This window comes from Pan troglodytes, chromosome 2 (genome assembly GCF_028858775.2).
Source record: "Pan troglodytes isolate AG18354 chromosome 2, NHGRI_mPanTro3-v2.0_pri, whole genome shotgun sequence".
Classification (NCBI taxonomy): Eukaryota; Metazoa; Chordata; class Mammalia; order Primates; family Hominidae; genus Pan; species Pan troglodytes.
In genome coordinates this window covers 158,190,723-158,209,207 of record NC_086015.1, presented here as the reverse complement: position 1 = coordinate 158,209,207, position 18,485 = coordinate 158,190,723, and the positions used below count along the sequence as shown (strand labels likewise).

General features: G+C 38.8%; 1 protein-coding gene across 1 annotated transcript in view; it reads right to left on the bottom strand.

The window, feature by feature from the left end:
• The window catches only part of LOC129143547 (T-box transcription factor TBX1-like), a 130,363-nt gene that overhangs the window by 32,084 nt on the left and 79,794 nt on the right, over window positions 1-18,485 (bottom strand). The window contains exon 3 of the mRNA XM_054681199.1: window positions 11,510-11,753. Coding sequence (XP_054537174.1) covers window positions 11,711-11,753 — 43 coding nt within the window. The 3' untranslated portion in view covers window positions 11,510-11,710. The remainder of the gene's footprint in view (window positions 1-11,509; window positions 11,754-18,485) is intronic.

Sequence of the window (18,485 nt, the reverse complement as noted above, 5' to 3'; positions counted from 1 at the left end):
TATTTTATTTTTTAAATTGTATTTATTATAAATGGAATTGCATTCTTTTTTTTTTTTTTTTTGAGACAGAGTTTCACACTTTTCGCCCAGGCTGGAGTGCAATGGCATGATCTTGGCTCACAGCAACCTCTGCCTCCTGGGTTCAAGCAATTCCTCCACCTCAACCTCCCAACTAGCTGGGATTACAGGCACTGCCATCATGCCCTGCTAATTTTTTTTTGTATTTTTGTAGAGACGGGGTTTCACCATGTTGGCCAGGCTGGTCTTGAACTCCTGACTTCAGGTGATCCACCCGTCTCGGCCTCCCAAAGTGCGGAATTGCATTCTTGATTACTTTTTCAGCTATTTTGTTGTTCATGTATAGAAATATTAGTGATTTTTGTTTTGTTTTATTTTGTTTTTTGAGATGGAGTCTCACTCTGTTGCCCAGGCTGGAGTGCAGTGGCACAATCTCAGTTCACTGCAACCTCCGCCCCCGCTCCGGTTCAAGCAATTCTCCTGCCTCAGCCTCCTGAGTAGCTGGGACTACAGGCACCTGCCACCACACCCAGCTAATTTTTGTATTTTTAGTAGAGATGGAGTTTTATCATGTTGGCCAGGCTGGTCTCGAACTCCTGACCTCAAGTGATCATCCCAGCTCAGTCTCCCAAAGTGCTGGGATTACAGGCATGAGCCACCATGCCTGGCCCACTACTGATTTTTGTATATTAATTTTGTATCTTGCAACTGATAAATTCATTTATCAGTTCTAATAATTTTACGGTAGAGTCTTTAGGATTTTCTATATCTAAGATCATGTCATCTGCGAACAGTGACAATTTGACTTCCTCCTTTCCGATTTGGATGCCCTTTATTTATTTTGCCTAATTGCTCTGGCTAGGACTTCCAGTACTATGTTGAATAAGAGTGGTGAGAATAGGAATCCTTGTCTTCTTCCAGTTCTTAGAGGAAAAGCTTTCAACTTTTCTCTGTTCAGTAAGATGTTAGCTGTGGATTTGTCATATATGACCTTTATCATGTGGAGCTGCTTCCTTCTCTACCTAATTTATTAGAGTTTTTATTACAAAGTGTTGTTGAATGTTATTAAAGGCTTTTTCCTGCATCTATTAAGATGATTTTATAGTGTTTGTCCTTTATTCTATTGGTGTGATATTTGACGTGTATTAATTTGCATATGTTGAACCAGGCTTGCCTTCCTGGATAAATCCCACTTGATCATAGTATATTACCATCTTGATGTGTTGTTGAATTCAGTTTGCTAGAATTTTGTTGAGGGTTTTGATTTCTATGTTCATTAGGGATATTGGCCTGTAGTTTTCTTTTTTGTTGTTGTTGTGTCCTAGTCTTGTTTTGGTATCAGGGTTAGGGTGGGCTTATAGAATGGGTTAGGAAGAATTCCCTCTGCTTCAATTTTTTTCAATAGTTTGAGAATAGTTGGTATTAATTCTTCTTTAAAGGTTTCATAGAATTCAGCAGTGAAACCATCCATTCTTGGATTTTTCTTTGGGAGACTATCTGTTGTGTTGTCTCCTTTTTCATTTCTGATTTTATTTATTTGGGTCATCTCTATTTACTTCTTAGTCTAATTGTTTGTCAATTTTGTTTACCTTTGCAAAAAACAAAATTTTTATTTTATTGATCTTTTGTATTTTTTTAGTCTCAATTTTATTTTATTTTTTTTTGCTGTTTCATTTATTTTTTCTTATTTCTTTCCTTCTACTAATTTTGAGTTTGGCTTGTTCTTACCTTTCTAGTTCCTTAAAGCGCATCATTAGGTTGTTTGTTTGAACTCTTCCCAGGTTTTTGATGTAGACATTTTATGCTAAAATCTTTATCTTACTACTCCTTTTGGTGCATCCCGTAGGTTTTGGTATGCTGTGTTTCCATTTATATTTGTGTTAAGAAATTTGAAAATTTCATTCTTAATTTTTTCTTTTCTTTTTTTTTTTTTTTTTTTGAGACGGAGTCTCGCACTTTCACCCAGGCTGGAGTGCAGTGGCCCGATCTCTGCTCACTGCAAGCTCCGCCTCCTGGGTTCATGCTGTTCTCCTGCCTCAGCCTCCTGAGTAGCTGGGACTACAGGCACCTACCATCATGTCTGGCTAATCTTTTGTATTTTTAGTAGAGACGGGGTTTCACTGTGTTAACCAGGATGGTCTTGATCTCCTGACCTTGTGATCCGCCCACCTCGGCCTCCCAAAGTGCTACGATTACAGGCATGAGCCACCGTGCCTGGCCTTAATTTTTCCTTTACCTATTACTTTTTCAAGATAATGCCTTTTAATTTCCATGTATTTGTATAGTTTTGAGTGTTTATCTTGTTATTAATGTCTAGTTTCACTCTCTTGTGGTAAGATAAGATACTTACTATGACTTTAAATATTTTTAACTTTTTGAGGTTCATTTTGTGCTCTAACATATAGTCAATCCTAGAGAATGTTTCACGTGCTAAGTAGAATGTGTGTTCTATAGCCACAGGTGAAATATTTTGTAGATGTCTTTTAGGTCTATGGTGCAGTTTAAATTTGATGTTGTTTGTTGATTTTCTCTCTGGATGCTTTGCCTACTGCTGAGAATGAGGTGTTGAAGTCTTCAGCTGTTGTTGTACTGGCATCTGTCTCTCTCTTTAGATCTAATAATATTTGCTTTATGTATCTTTTTTTTTTTTTTTTTTTTTGAGATGAAGTCTTGCTCTGTGGCCCAGGCTGGAGTGCAGTGGCATGATCCCAGCTTACTGCAACCTCTGCCTCCCAGGTTCAAGCGATTCTTTTGTCTCAGCCTCTGAGTAGCTGGGACGACAGGAGCATGCCACCATGCCTGGCTAACTTTTTTTGTATTTTTAGTAGAGACAGGGTTTCACTATGTTGGTGAGGGTGGTCTCAAACTCCTGATCTCAGGTCATCAAACACCCGCCTCAGCTTCCCAAAGTGCTGGGATTACCAGCGTGAACCACCACTGTGCCCGGCCAGCTTTATATGTCTTGATACTCTGGTACTGGGTGCATATACTTTTATAATTGTTACATTTTCTTGCTGAATTGATTCCTTTATTATAATATGTCTTTCTTTGTCTCTTTTTACAGCTTTTAAATTGAAATCTGTTTCATCTGATACAAGTAAATCTACTTCCATTTACATGAAATATAATTTTTCATCCCTTCATTTTCAGTCTCCGTGTGTCTATCCAAGTGAAATGAGTTTTTCTGTAGGCAGCATATAGTTGAGTTTTGTTTTTGTATACATTCAGCCAGTCTGTATCTTTCATATGGGGAATTTTACTCTTTTACATTCAAGGTTTTTTCTGTTAGGTGAGAACTTACTCCTCTTATTATATTGATTGTCTTGGGTTGTTTTGTGTATTCTTTGTCTCTTACATTCTCTCATTGTTTACATTTGCAGTGCGGTAGTTTCCTGTAGTAAAAATATTTGACTCCTTTCTCTTTCTCCTTTGGGTATCAGCTCTACCTGTGAGTTTTCTAGTTTCACTTGTTTTCTTGATAGTGGTTATTGTTTTTTCACTTCAAGATGTAAGGCTCCCTTGAGCATTTCTTGTAATTCCAGTCGAGTGGTAATGAATTCTCTTATTTTTTGCTTATATGTGAAAAATTTTATTTTGTCCTTCATTTCCAGAGGAGAGTGTTGCTGGCTACAATAATCTTGATTGGTAGTTTTTTCTCTCAATACTTTGAATATACAATCCAATTCTCCCCAAGCCTGTAAGGTTTCTGCTGAGAAATCTGCTGTTAGTGTAATGGGGATTTCCATACATTTAACTTCATGCTCTTATGCTCCTTTTAAAATACTATTTTTTTTTAAATTTTGACAATTTGAGTATATTATGCCTTGAAGAGGATTTGCTTCATTTGAATCTATTTGGAATCCTTTGAGCTTCCTTAACCCGATTGTTCATCTCCCTCCCAAGATTTCAGGTTTTCTGTGATTATTTTATTAAATATGTTTTCTTTGCCCTTTCCTGTCTGTTCTTCTGAATTGCCTATAATATAAATATTTGTTTGCTTAATGGTGTCTCATAAATCCTGTAAACAGAGCTTTATTCTTTTTAGTCTTTAATCTTTTTTTTTGGTCTGGCTGTGATATGTCAAAAAACCTGCCTTCAGGTTCAGAAATTCAGGCCTAGGATGTGGGTGCAAGGCTGCTTGACTAACCTAGGGGCAGCCCCGTGGGCTGCTCCTCGGGCCTGGGACACAGGACCAAAGCTTCTTAGCTATCCTAGGGGTTTGTCTGCATGGAGTGGCCACAGGGATGTTTCTGAGGCTCAGGGTGCAGGCACACAGCTTCTTGGCTGTTCTGGGAATGTGTCTCTTAGGGATCTCCCAAGGTGTTTTTCTCGGGCCCAGGATGAGGGCACATAGTTCCTTGGCCAGCACAGAGGCATGCCTCCTTGGAACAGCATGTGGAGTTGTTGCTCAGTTCTGGGAATTGGGTGTGTAGTTGTTTGGCCAGCCTGGGGGAATTTCTGCCAGGGGCATCCCACAGAGCTATTTCTCAGACTTTGATTATGAATGCAGGTCCATTGAGCAGGTGAGGGTCTTGTCTGCAGGAGGAGGGGCATCTCAGGGCTATTTCTCAGGCCTTGGGTGCAGGTGCCTAGTTGCTAACCAGCTCAGGAATGCTCGGAGGGTTGGAGGCTTGGAGGTTTGAGGGCGTCTCTCATATGAGGATGGAGTGCAATGGTTTGGCAGGCTTAAGGGTGGGTTCACCTGGGGCAGGACTATTATTAAACTGTTCCTCTGTCTGGAAGTGAGGGCAGCAGAAGTTGGTTTCCCTGATGTGTAGGACCAGAGTCACAGCTGATCTTGTGCCCAGTCTCTGTGCTGCTGGGGTTGTGGCATACAGCCCCTGGCATTGGCTTGGTATAATGAAGATGGAGCCCCAGTGCTGGAGAGGTGCAGCAGCTACTGTTCCCCAGAGAAGGGCACACACCAGAGGTGGCTCTGGTTTCAAGATGGCACCATGCTGCACAGCTTGGCTCACTGCAGGTAGATGGAGGGTGGAGAGTGCCCACCTTGTGTTCCTAATTTGGGGCAATGCAGCTGTGTGAATTCTTGGCAGCTCTACAATTCATAAGACTTTGAAATTCTCCTGTTGTACGTACTACAGGTGTTTGTGGTGACAATGGGAGCTGGTGAGGCAAGTCCCTCCTAACTCTAGGCAGATCACACCCTGAGTGGAAGAAACAGGGCTACAGAGGCCCAGTGCCTCCATGCTGTCCTCCTGGCCTTTCAATCACAAGTGTGTCTCCACTCCCCTGCTGCGCTCTAGCACTTTCCCTTTGACACTCCAGTCAAATCTTAGCTGTTAATTCATTGCCTTGGTCTGGAGACTGGCATGATCTAGCATGTTACAGAGTCTTTGTTCTTGAGAGTTCCAGATTCCAGTGTCCTAGTTACCTAGTTTCTTATTGGGAAGGTGAGTGTGCAGTGTCTCAGCCATCTTGCTGACGTCACTCTCTACAATTTTTTAAAAAACATATATATTTTCATTATACTTTAAGTCATAGGGTATATGTGCACGATGTGCAGGTTTGTTACATATGTATACATGTGCCATGTTGGTGTGCTGCACCCATTAACTCCTCATTTACATAGGTATATCTCCTAATGCTATCCCTCCCCCCACCGCCCACCCCACAACAGGCCCTGGTGTGTGATGTTCCCCTTCCTGTGTCCAAGTGTTCCCATTGTTCAATTCCCACCTGAGTGAGAACATGTGGTGTTTGGTTTTTTGTCCTTGCGATAGTTTGCTGAGAATGATGGTTTCCAGCTTCATCCATGTCCCTACAAAGGACAGGAACTCATCCTTTTTTATGGTTGCATAGTATTCCATGGTGTATATGTGCCACATTTTCTCAATCCAGTCTATCATTGTTGGACATTTGGGTTGGGTCCAAGTCTTTGCTATTGTGAATAGTGCCACAATAAACATACATGTGCATGTGTCTTTATAGCAGCATGATTTATAATCCTCTGGGTTTATATCCCAAGTATAAACCCAGTAATGGGATGGCTGGGTCAAATGGTATTTCTAGTTCTAGATTCTTGAGGAATCGCCACACTGTCTTCCACAATGGCAGAACTAGTTTACAGTCCCACCAACAGTGTGAAAGTGTTCCTATTTCTCCACATCCTCTCCAGCACCTGTTGTTTCCTGACTTTGTAATGTTCGCCATTCGAACTGATGTGAGATGGTATCTCATTGTGGTTTTGATTTGCATTTCTCTGACGGCCAGTGATGATGAGCATTTTTTCATGTGTCTGTTGGCTGCATAAATGTCTTCTTTTGAGAAGTGTCTGTTCATATCCTTCGCCCACTTGTTGATGGGGTTGTTTGTTTTTTTCTTGTAAATGTGTTTGAGTTCTTTGTAGATTCTGGATATTAGGGCTTTGTCAGATGAGTAGATTGCAAAACTTTTCTCCCATTCTGTAGGTTGCCTGTTCAATCTGATGGTAGTTTCTTTTGCTGTGCAGAAGCTCTTTAGTTTAATTAGATCCCATTTGCCAATTTTGGCTTTTGTTTCCATTGCTTTTGGTGTTTTAGACATGAAGTCCTTGCCCATGCCTGTGTCCTGAAAGGTATTGCCTAGATTTTCTTCTAGGGTTTTTATGGTTTTAGGTCTAACATTTAAGTCTTTAATCCATCTCAAATTAATTTCTGTATAAGGTGTAAGGAAGGGATCCACTTTCAGCTTTCTACATATGGCTAGCCAGTTTTCCCAGCACCATTGATTAAAGAGGGAATCCTTTCCCCATTTCTTGTTTTTCTCAGGTTTGTCAAAGATCAGATAGCTGTAGATGTGTGGTATTATTTCTGAGGGCTCTATTCTGTTCCATTCGTCTGTATCTCTGTTTTGGTACCAGTACCATGCTGTTTTGGTTACTGTAGCCTTGTAGTATAGTTTGAAGTCAGGTAGCATGATACCTCCAGCTTTGTTCTTTTGGAATAGGATTGACTTGGCAATGTGGGCTCTTTTTTGGTTCCATATGAACTTTAAAGTAGTTTTTTCCCAATTCTGTGAAGAAAGTCATTGGTAGCTTGATGGGGATGGCATTGAATCTATAAATTACCTTGGGCAGTATGGCCATTTTCATGATATTGATTCTTCCTATCCATGAGCATGGAATGTTCTTCCATTTGTTTGTATCCTCTTTTATTTCCTTGAGCAGTGGTTTGTAGTTCTCCTTGAAGAGGTCCTTCACATCCCTTGTAAGTTGGATTCCTAGGTATTTTATTCTCTTTGAAGCAATTGTGAATGGGAGGTCACTCATGATTTGGCTCTCTGTTTGTCTGTTATTGGTGTATAAGAATGCTTGTGATTTTTGCACATTGATTTTGTATCCTGAGACTTTGCTGAAGTTGCTTATCAGCTTAAGGAGATTTTGGGCTGAGACAATGGGGTTTTCTAGATATACAATCATGTCATCTGCAAACAGGGACAATTTGACTTCCTCTTTTCCTAATTGAATACAGTTTATTTCCTTCTCTTGCCTGATTGCCCTGGCCAGAACTTCCAACACTATGTTGAACAGGAGTGGTGAGAGAGGGCATCCCTATCTTGTGCCAGTTTTCAAAGGGAATGCTTCCAGTTTTTGCCCATTCAGTACGATATTGGCTGTGGGTTTGTCATAAATAGCTGTTATTATTTTGAGATATGTCCCACCAATACCAAATTTATTGAGAGTTTTTAGCAGGAAGGGCTGTTGAATTTTGTTGAAATCCTTTTCTGCATCTATTGAGATAATCATGTGGTTTTTGTCTTTGGTTCTGTTTATATGCAGGATTATGTTTATTGATTTGCATATGTTGAACCAGCCTTGCATCCCAGGGATGAAGCCCACTTAATCATGGTGGATAAGCTTTTTGATGTACTGCTGGATTCGGTTTGCCAGTATCTTATTGAGGATTTTTGCATTGATGTTTATCAGGGATATTGGCCTAAAATTCTCTTTTTTGGTTGTGTCTCCACCAGGCTTTGGTATCAGGACGATGCTGGCCTCATAAAATGAGTTAGGGAGGATCCCCTCTTTTTCTATGGATTGGAATAGTTTCAGAAGGAATGGTACCAGCTCCTCCTTGTAACTCTGGTAGAATTTGGCTGTGAATCCATCTGGTCCTGGACTTTTTTTGGTTGGTAAGCTATTAATTATTGCCTCAATTTCAGAGCCTGTTATTGGTCTATTCAGAGATTCAACTTCTTCCTGGTTTAGTCTTGGGAGGGTGTGTGTGTTGAGTAATTTATCCATTTCTTCTAGATTTTCAGGTTTATTTGTGTGAGGTGTTTATAGTATTCTCTGATGGTAGTTTGTATTTCTGTGGGATCAGTGGTGATATCCCCTTTATCATTTTTTATTGTGTCTATTTGATTCTTCTCTCTTTTCTTCTTTATTAGTCTTGCTAGCGGTGTATCAATTTTGTTGATCTTTTCAAAAAACCAGCTCCTGGATTCATTGATTTTTTGAAGGGGTTTTTGTGTCTCTATTTCCTTCAGTTCTGCTCTGATCTTAGTTATTTCTTGCCTTCTGCTAGCTTTTGAATGTGTTTGCTCTTGCTTCTTTAGTTCTTTTAATTGTGACGTTTGGGTGTTAATTTTAGATCTTTCCTGCTTTCTCTTGTGGGCATTTAGTGCTATAAATTCCCCTCTATACACTGCTTTAAATGTGTCCCAGAGATTCTGGTATGTTGTGTCTTTGTTCTCATTGGTTTCAAAGAACATCTTTAGTTCTGCCTTCATTTCATTATGTACCCAGTAGTCATTGAGGAGCGGGTTACAATTTTTTTTCTTGATCAGCATTTCTTAAAAGGTGTTCCATGAAACAGGAGAAATATTTATCTCCTGAAAAGAGCTTTTCAGGCTCTCATAAGTTAGGAAAATACAGCTTGTCATCCCTCTCTTGGAGGTTCACAGTCAAAGGTTCTAAGATGATCCGCAGTAAGGAAATCCTTTTAACATCATTTAACCTGAGTTTTTAAATATTCCTGGGGCACAGAACTTTTTTGAAATCCTACTATTAATACCTTTGGATCATGTGTAAGGAAATACTATTTCAACCTTATCTTTCAACTCTATTTTAGGACTATTAGGTCATAATACTAAGTTAGTTTAACAAAATATTTCCTTTTCAATGCAAGGGGCTTTTGGTCAAAACATAACCTATTGGAAAGTAGTTATTAGAATTTAATTTTCTGAAGAAATATTTTGCTCAATTCTGAAATTATTAAATCAGAGAAAGAATGCTTCCATACAAACAGTCTTTTTTTTTTTTTTTAATACATGGATAGGGAAATGAAGCTGGGGAACTAGCCAGAGGCCAGATCACTCAGAGCCTTTTAAGTAATATGACCATTCTTCCTGAGCTGGATTACGCCATTATTCCTGTATAATTATTAACAATGTTCTCCTTCACTCTAAAAAAATGTCCTAGTGTAGATAATAAATTCTATGGTCCACCTACTTATATGCCACTAAAAAATTTGGTGAGTTCATCATATGCACAGGATTTTGATACTCTCTCCCTATGGGGTGCAGTGAGGCTAGAGTAAGAGTTAGCCTAAAATGCTGGGACCTATAAAGAAAACTTCGAGAATTACTGAGAATCTTGTTAAGTTAATTCCATTGTCAAGAAATAAATAGTCAAATGATAATTAAGAGAATTATGCATAAGTTTAGGTAAATTAAGATGTTTCTAGTTAAAGAGCTAACAAAATGCGGGTGGGGGTAGTGGGAAGGATTCAAAGCTAAGCCTGTATGTTTTTTCAGTATACTGTGAAGTGTGTCCATCTAAATACAATATATCTCTTGCATTTGAATTTATGAACTTGTATTAAAAAGTAAATGATTTAATCTTTTTTTAACTCCAGAGAATTAACATTTATTCAGGTGGGCTGGAGACTGGCATGATCCATCATGTTACACAGGCTTTGTTCTTGAGAGTTCTGGATTCCAATGTCCTAGTTACCTAGGAGTTACAAGGTGGTTAATAAGATGATTTCTTTGCCAAAAGCGATAATCACCATGCAATTAGATTCTGTGAGCCTTTTAGGGGATCATTCCATTCCTAGTCAACCTCTTTGTTTTCCTGAAAAATCAAACTCTTCTTTAAGTGATCTCAGTCTTGCCTTTTGATTTTATTAAAAGCACACCAAAGAAAAAATAAACATTAGAGAGACTCTCACACGTTGGTTATGGTGCTTTATTTTAATCATGCTTAAAGACAGCTATTAAATGTGTAAGACTATAGCAGTTTTCCAAAACTAAATTCCTCTGAGCATGCTGTCCTTCCTTTTTGGTCCATGTTGTGGCCCCATCAGGAGGCTTATTTGGTGTCAGAAAGTTATGGATGTTGAAGATCATGACTTTAGTTCCTCAAATAAATACCAATGACCCTGGAAATAAAACAGATGTTCCAAAGGTCTCCCCAGTAATTTTGGTGCAAAGGTCAATCTCCTGGGAAATTTAAGCTGGTGGCTCAGCTGGTTGTCTGGATGAGTGGTTTTATGGGTCAGATTATTAGTGCTAGCCACAGGTCATCCTCAAAGTCATAAAGACTATGTGGATGGATCAAAATGACAGCTCTTATAAAATGGCCTGTTGACAAAACCAGAGGGAGAAAGACATTTCATTTCCTTTTTTTTTTTTGACAGCATGACTATTTACAAGATTGTCTCCCTACACCAGAACTTTGATTTCAATGAATAAAGAATTCAGACAATAGTAAACAATAACAACATCACAAAATCTTAATGAAGTTACTGTTAAGTCCTTCTCCCTCATCAGATGACATCAAGATGGTCACTGATTCTTATCAACTATTCTGTTAAAATGCATCTTGACTCTTTTGCTAGAATCCCTACTGCCATGACTACAGTTCATACCCCATCTTTTCTTGTCTAGACTTAGAATAGCTTTCAGCTTTGTCACTGGACTCCACATCTCCCTTTTCCAGTATATCCACTAGCATTTCACAGGAAATATTCTTTGGAAACAAATTTGATCATGCCATTCCCTGTTTAAGCATTTCACAATATGACCAGTACATATTTAAAGCAATCTACCACATATTCATTTTATGTATCACCAAACCAGAAAAAAAGTGCTACCAACTAAGCTATAAAATAATTCTTATCACTTAGACTTTTTCATTTTATACCTGTAATCTCTTTTAGACTTATTTTGTCAGATTTTTATTATGTATCATTCCTGTGCATGCATAAGATGGAAAATATAAGTTGCAAGTGTTGACAATGACAATTATGTCACAACTCCTACTGTAGAACTATCCATTGAAAGATGCATTGTAATGGCAGAATTGTAAAAAAGTGAAAAATGTACATCTTAGAATATATAAAATATAGTAAAAGTTTTACATGTTTCTATCCATCCCCCACAAATATGACTGTAGGGAGGATAAGGTCTGAATTCCTCAACATGACATTCAAGGATTTTCATAATGTGGCCCATAACTATATTTTTAACCTAATGTCCTTTCACTTACCCGTGTGTCAACACACCAGAACTTTCATGTTCATGTGCTTCTTTGCCTGTTTCCTTCTCTCCCTGGAGTCCTAGGTATAATGCCTCCTTCTTTGTTTTCTCCATTATCCTCTCCACCCTGACAATATTAGTTTCTCCTTGTAGTTCCTTATAGTATTGTCTTCATTCTGATCATGTACTGTTTCAAGTCAATGCTCTGTGTTTAGTTGAACACATATGTTAATGGCTGTGTCTTTTCATGGTACCTGGAACAAAAGAGATGCTTCATAAAAACTAAACTAAACTAAACTAAACTAAATAAACTAAAGAGAATTAAACTAAAATAAAATTGTAACAGACCCATTTAAAAAGTAAAATAGTCAAAAATATCCCGCAAAACATTCTGCTATCATCATCATAATCCAAATAAGGCTATTATCTGTTATTTAAAGTGATTAAAAACTTGATTAAAAACATAGCCTTGGCTGGGCATGGTGGCTCACACCTGTAATCCCAGCACTTTGGGAGGCCAAAGTGGGTGGATCATGAGGTCAGGAGATCGAGATCATTCTGGCTAACAAGGTGAAACCCATCTCTACTAAAAATACAAAACTAAGCTCTGTGTGGGGGTGCATGCCTGTAATCCCAGCTACTCAGGAGGCTGAGTCAGGAGAATCGGTTGAACCTGGGAGGCGGAGGTTGCAGTGAGCTGAGATCGCACCATTGAACTCCAGCCTGGCGACAGATCTAGACTCCTTTTCAAACCAACCAACAAACAAACAAACAAACAAACAGCCTTTACAGGTGATTATGTTGGTATTTAATATTTTCTCTTTTTCCTCTTGAGAAAACTTACTGGGAGACTGGAGTGATGCTCAAATTTCTAGATGGGTGATAGTAGTAAGTTCTTGATCTGCCTCCAAGGTTGTGGGGTTTGTTGGGTGCAAATGTATTAGATTAAATGAGAAACTGGGCTTTCTATGTGGTTAAAGCCCACACAAGGGGACAAATAGACCCTCCATTCCTTATTTCTCCAAGATGTATTTGCTCTAGAATATTTGGTAGCTGTCATATAGCTTGCTATAAAATGGAAAGGCTCAATCCTTTTTTTGCTTATTTAATTCTACATTTGATTGTAATCCCAGCTGCTCAGGAGGCTGAGGCAGGAGAATTGCTTGAACCCAGGAGGCGGAGGCTGTGGTGAGCCGAGGTTGCACCATTGTCCTTCTGCCTGGGCAACAAGAGCGACACTCCATCTCAAAAAAAATAAATAATTAATAATAAAAAAAAGTTCTTTAATTAACAGAAACCATTTCTACAATAATTCACTTCCCCTCTCTCTTCGTGCATAAAGAGGATCTTTGTAATCTATGTGATGTTGGCCCTGTTACCATGTGATGTATGCTCTCTGTGCATGGCGGATCTGGGCAAATTCTGCTTTTGTTTTAACCCTTGAAATAACATTTTGTTCCCTTTGATATTTAGAAAAACATAAGCTGATATCACATAACTGATGTTAGATACAAATAACATTGAACTAAAGTGATCATTTAGACTGTATGAAGCATTTTTTGAGAAAATGTTTTTGGTTGTTTTTTTTTTTTTGCAGTTGCAAGATTTAATAGAGTGAAAACAGAGCTCCCATACAAAGGCAGGAGACCCAAAGGGGTTTGCCATTGCTGGCTCAAATGCTTGGGTTTATATCCCGGTCATTGTCCCTCCTGCTGTGCTCTCAGGTGATAGATGATTGGCTATTTCTTTACCTCCTGTTTTTGTCTAATTAGCATTTTAGTGAGCTCTCTGATTGGTTTGGGTGTGAGCTAAGTTGCAAGCCCCATGTTTAAAGGTGGACACGGTCACCTTCCCAGCTAGGCTTAGGGATTTTTAGTCGGCCTAGGAAATCCAGCTAGTCTTGTCTCTCAGTTCCCCCTCTCAACAGGAAAAACTCAAGTGCAGTTGGGGAGGTTGGCCAACTACCGCTCTAACTGCTTCCTGCTGAACTGGGGCATAGTACAGGTTGTGCAGTTGAGATTTCCTCAGGAGGGGTGCTTTCGATGTCATTAACATCAGAGCACAGGCTAGCAGGCTGGTCTAGGGGTCTGTGGTAGATCTTAGTCATGGACTACATCTGGGGCTCCATTTGAAGAACTATTTGTAGTTTTACAGCTTCAATTCTGGAAGAGACAAACTTAACAAGGAAGTTAAAGATACAGGGATTGAAATGTATGGCCTGCAGCGCAGGGGATTATTTCTTTGGCACACTTCACAGGCCCTGACTATCTGCTTGATAGTTTTGAAAAGGCCTGGTCTTGTAAATAATGATTTGGCCCTCTGATGGGTGCTATCAATGCCTAAGTGAAAGGCTTGGTGAAGGGTTTTAAGTAATTTCCATTGGTTAGCTGCAGGCAAAAGTATTTTCCCTTCTTCGGTGGCTGGCCATCCTGAGCGAAGGAAACTATGTCCTCGTGAGGTTCCCTATTCTATTTTTCCTGCTGAGTACTGGGGCTTGGTTTCCCAGAGGGGATTACCACATACTAGGGGTCCTTCTATAAGCATTTCTAATGGAGGGTCCTGCCTTGCGGCTCTTTTTACTTCAATATCCGCTTGGCGGTTCCCTTCTATTTCCCTTTCCTTTCCTTTCTGATGACCCTGGCAGTGTAAAACTGCCAACTCTTTAGGTTTCTGTACAGCCAATAATAATCTCCTAATGGCTTCCTGATATTTGATAGGTGTTCCCTTGGAAGTTAGGAATTTCCTTTCTCTCCATATTGCTGAGTGGGCATGGAGGACTAGATAAGCATACTTAGAGTCTGTATATATATCTACCATTAGAGAAAATATGCTTTTTAATGAAGCAAGTTAAAATATACATGTTATGAATTCAACCACACGTCTTTTTGATTTACAGAGAATAATTTGAGGTGTTTCCTGGGAATTTGTACTCATTTATTCATTATTTATAGTGCTAGTTATTGTCTTTTCCAGATACAATTTCTTTCCCAGCAGCACTAGAAACATGTTTTGAATAAATCTTGGCAGAAATAAAGTCAGAAACATTTGAACTTTGTTCAGCCAAAATATAGCTGTATGCTTCATTTGGAAACCAGTGCATAAGAGCAGCTTCATTTTTTTGATATTACTCCTGTGGTTTTATAGTAGTGATTCTTTTTTTTTTTTTTTTTTTTTTTTGAGACAGAGTCTTACTCTGTCACCGAGGCTGGAGTGCAATGGTGCAATCTTGGCTTACTGTAACCTCCGCCTCCTGGGTTCAAGTGATTCTCCTGCCTCAGCCTCCTGAGTAGCTGTGATTACAGGTGTGTCAACCACCACGCCCTACTAATTTTTTGTATTTTTAGTAGAGACAGGGTTTCACTGTGTTGGCCAGGCTGGTCTCCAACTCCTGACCTCGTGATCTGCCCGTCTTGGCCTCCCAAAGTGCTGGGATTACAGGTATGAGCCAGCGCGCCCGGCCTGATTCTTTTTTTTTTTTTTTTGAGATGGAATCTTGCTCTGTCATCAGGCTGGAGTGCAGTGGCGCAATCTTGACTCGCTGCAACTTCCCCCTCTTGGGTTCAAGCAATTCTCCTGCCTCAGTCTGCCTAGTAGCTGGAATTACTGGCATGTACCACCATGCCCAGCTAATTTTTGTATTTTTAGTAGAGACAGGGTTTCATCATGTTGGCCAGGCTGATCTTGAACTCCTGACGTCAGATGATCCACCCACCTCAGCCTCCTGAAGTTCTGGGATTACGGGCATGAGCCGCTGCACCCAGCAGCAATTCTTTAAAACAATGCATACACTTAAATTTGAAGCTTAGCTGGGAGATTTTTGGATATGGTCAAGAAGATATAGGAACAATTTAATGAAGTTTTGTAGGCCAGTTGCTCTTTCATGTTCACAAAACAGTCAAGTGCCACTAATCGCATTTTGACAAACAATGAACCACATATACAACTATGGTCCCATAAGATTATGGTATTTTTACTGTACCTTTCATATGCGTAGATACAATTAGATACACAAATAGTTATCAAATAGTTATCATTGTGTTACAATTGCCTGGAGTATTCAGTATAGTAACATGCTGTATAGGTTTATAGCTAAGGGGCAATATAGCCATATAACCATATAGCCTAGGTGTGTCTTAGGCTATACCATCTAGGTTTGTGTAAGTATACTCTATGATGTTTGTACATCAACAAAATCACCTAATAATACATTTCTCAGAATGTATCCTTGTTCTTAAGTGATTCATGACTATCGTTATTCTTGACTCATCCTACTCTTAAGCTTTTTAACTGAAATACATTTATATTTACTTATTCAAAGTAGAAAGATCTAAGAATTGAATGTTCATTATATAATTATTTCAGAGATTTTTTTTCAAAATAATATTTGAAAATACTATGTATTGAGTCAAAATCTTGTTAAGATAAAAAATAAATGCTGGGTCATCTACTGTAATTATCTCAAGGGTAATTAGTGACATAGCTGAATTTAGAACTTAAATGTGGGAAACTACAGCTCATTTATCCCTGCGCTGTATGATGCTAAAATCAGAAAACCCCTGGAAAGTTACTATCCCCACTAAATTGTCTATATGACGTTGGCCCTGCTAAAAGATGATGAAATGTTCTCTGTGCATGGTGGTTCTGGGCCAATCTGATTAGACACAAGTAACAGCCATCACCCAGTTCTGTTTCAGGAAAAGACCAAGATTGCTTCTTTAAGAAAATATCGTCTTTTAACAATTGTTTAAATAAACAGATTACTTTTCAAGTACACTTCTGATTTACTTTTCATTCAGGTAATCTTAGATATATTTCCAGTTGCTGTGGCATATTAGATAGTTGCTTCTTTCCTAGCTCCATAAATAATTGTTGAATTTGTTGCATGGATGCATTTTATTTTTCTTTGTAGCCTCCCAAGTACCTTACTTGGGCCTTTGCATACGATAGTGGATGGTCGAATTAAGTTGGCATGGGATTCATTCTTTCTCTCTCTTTTCTTCTTTTCCATTTTCCTTTCTTGTTCTTCTCCTTGTCTTTTTACATCTCATTTTTCACCTTCTCATTCCTTATTGGAAATAATAAATCATTTTCCCAAAGCCATTTTGCCAATCACCCTAAAATTTATTTTCTGTAATTTTCCCAGCAGTTTGACAGGTTCAGTACATGTCATGTTGAGCAATTTTTAAGGAAATGTCAGTTATCCCTTATAAAGCTCAGCCTTTTAGAGTTTTGATCCAGGAAATGTATTAGTATTATTCATAGAAACCAGTTTTCATGGCCAATTTTAGCTCATTTGGCTATTCATGCCATCAGATAAGTAAATATTTCTACTGACCAGGCCAGTCACGTCTGCTCTCCCTCTGTGCATCCAGAGGTCCAGCAAGGAGAATGTAGAAAACGATTTTCTTCTTAGCTTGTAGAGAGATTGGAGTAGGCATTATCCCACATCACATAGCAATGACTAATGACAACTTGAACTGCTGGATACATTCTACTTCCATTCCTAGATAGGTTTAGAGACAGATGACTTACGGAAATCTCACAAAAGGAAAATGGGTTTGTATGTGTATAGACTTATTGTCAAAATACAAAAGGATTCCATAAATTGTTATGGATTGAGTGACTTGAACAAGGATTTAAAAGGCATGTTCACCAGATAGTTTAGAAGAAATATAAACATTTTTGAACTTCACTGTCAATACTGATTGATTTATTGTTTGCAGAGTTTTGTTGTTTTTTTTTTTGTCAACTAAGGCCTCAAAGACTTTTCAAACAATAATGTTTTATGTGTTCATGGTGCTTTATAGTGTATACATCACATTGCCACTTTCTTGTTTAATTATCATGAAAACCATATAAATAGAGGTGCCATTTTTACATAAATAACATAGAGATATGAGATTGATGTGTTTTACTAAAAATTCCCTGGGAATTTTGACTTTGGTATTATAGGACCTTAAGAATTTTGGAGTCGGCTGGGCATGGTGGCTCACAACTGTAATCTCAGCACTTTGGGAGGCTGAGGCAGGCAGATCACTTTAGGTCAGGAGTTCGAGATCAGCCTGGCCAACATGGTAAACCCCGTCTCTACTAAAAATACAAAAATTAGCCAGATGTGGTAGCGTGCACTTATAATCCCAGCTACTTGGGTGGCTGAGGCAGGAGAATCACTTGAATCCACGGGGCAGAGGTTGCAGTGAGCCGAGATTGCACCACTGTACTCCAGCCTGGGAGATAGAGCAAGCCTGTCTCCAAAAAATAAAAATAAAAATAAAAATTTGGAGTCACTGTGAGATATACATACACAATATACCTACTTTATATATATATGTGTATATATATATGTTTGTGTGTGTGTATATATATATTCTCACACATTTATCATCAAATAGGTATATTTGAGGTTTGTTCTCCCCAGCCAGGTAAGGTAATATAGTGGGAAAAGCATGGATTTGGAGTTTTAAATCCTGATTCTATTAGCAGTATTGTCTTGCATTAGTTACTCATCTCCCTGCATCTCATTTTCTCATCTAATAATAATAACAATTAATCTACTCTTAGGAGTACATTATGTAATGTAGATAATGTGCCTGAGATGGAATAACCATCAGAAGAGTCCATTTCCTACCCGGATTATTTTGTACAAATGCATCTAGATGATCGTTCCCAATCTCTTCATTAATGAATGGCACCTTTTGAGAGACAACCAGTTAATGTTGCTCTCTGTGGCCTTTGGGAAAGAGAAAAGTAACTGGTTTATGCCAGAATTAAACCTGGAACTCTAACCTAATGAGCAAACAGCAAAGAAGGCAGATCAATTGCAGACGTGAGGTGATTCATCATTTAGACCCTGGAGGTGTGTCTTGGGACTCAACTATCTCCCTCATATCTCTGAGACACCAGCGTGAGCTTGGACCCCTCTAAACATTCAGATCTATTCCTATTCCAGCATAATTGTGTCTCAATTCACTCAGTGCAAAGGCGAG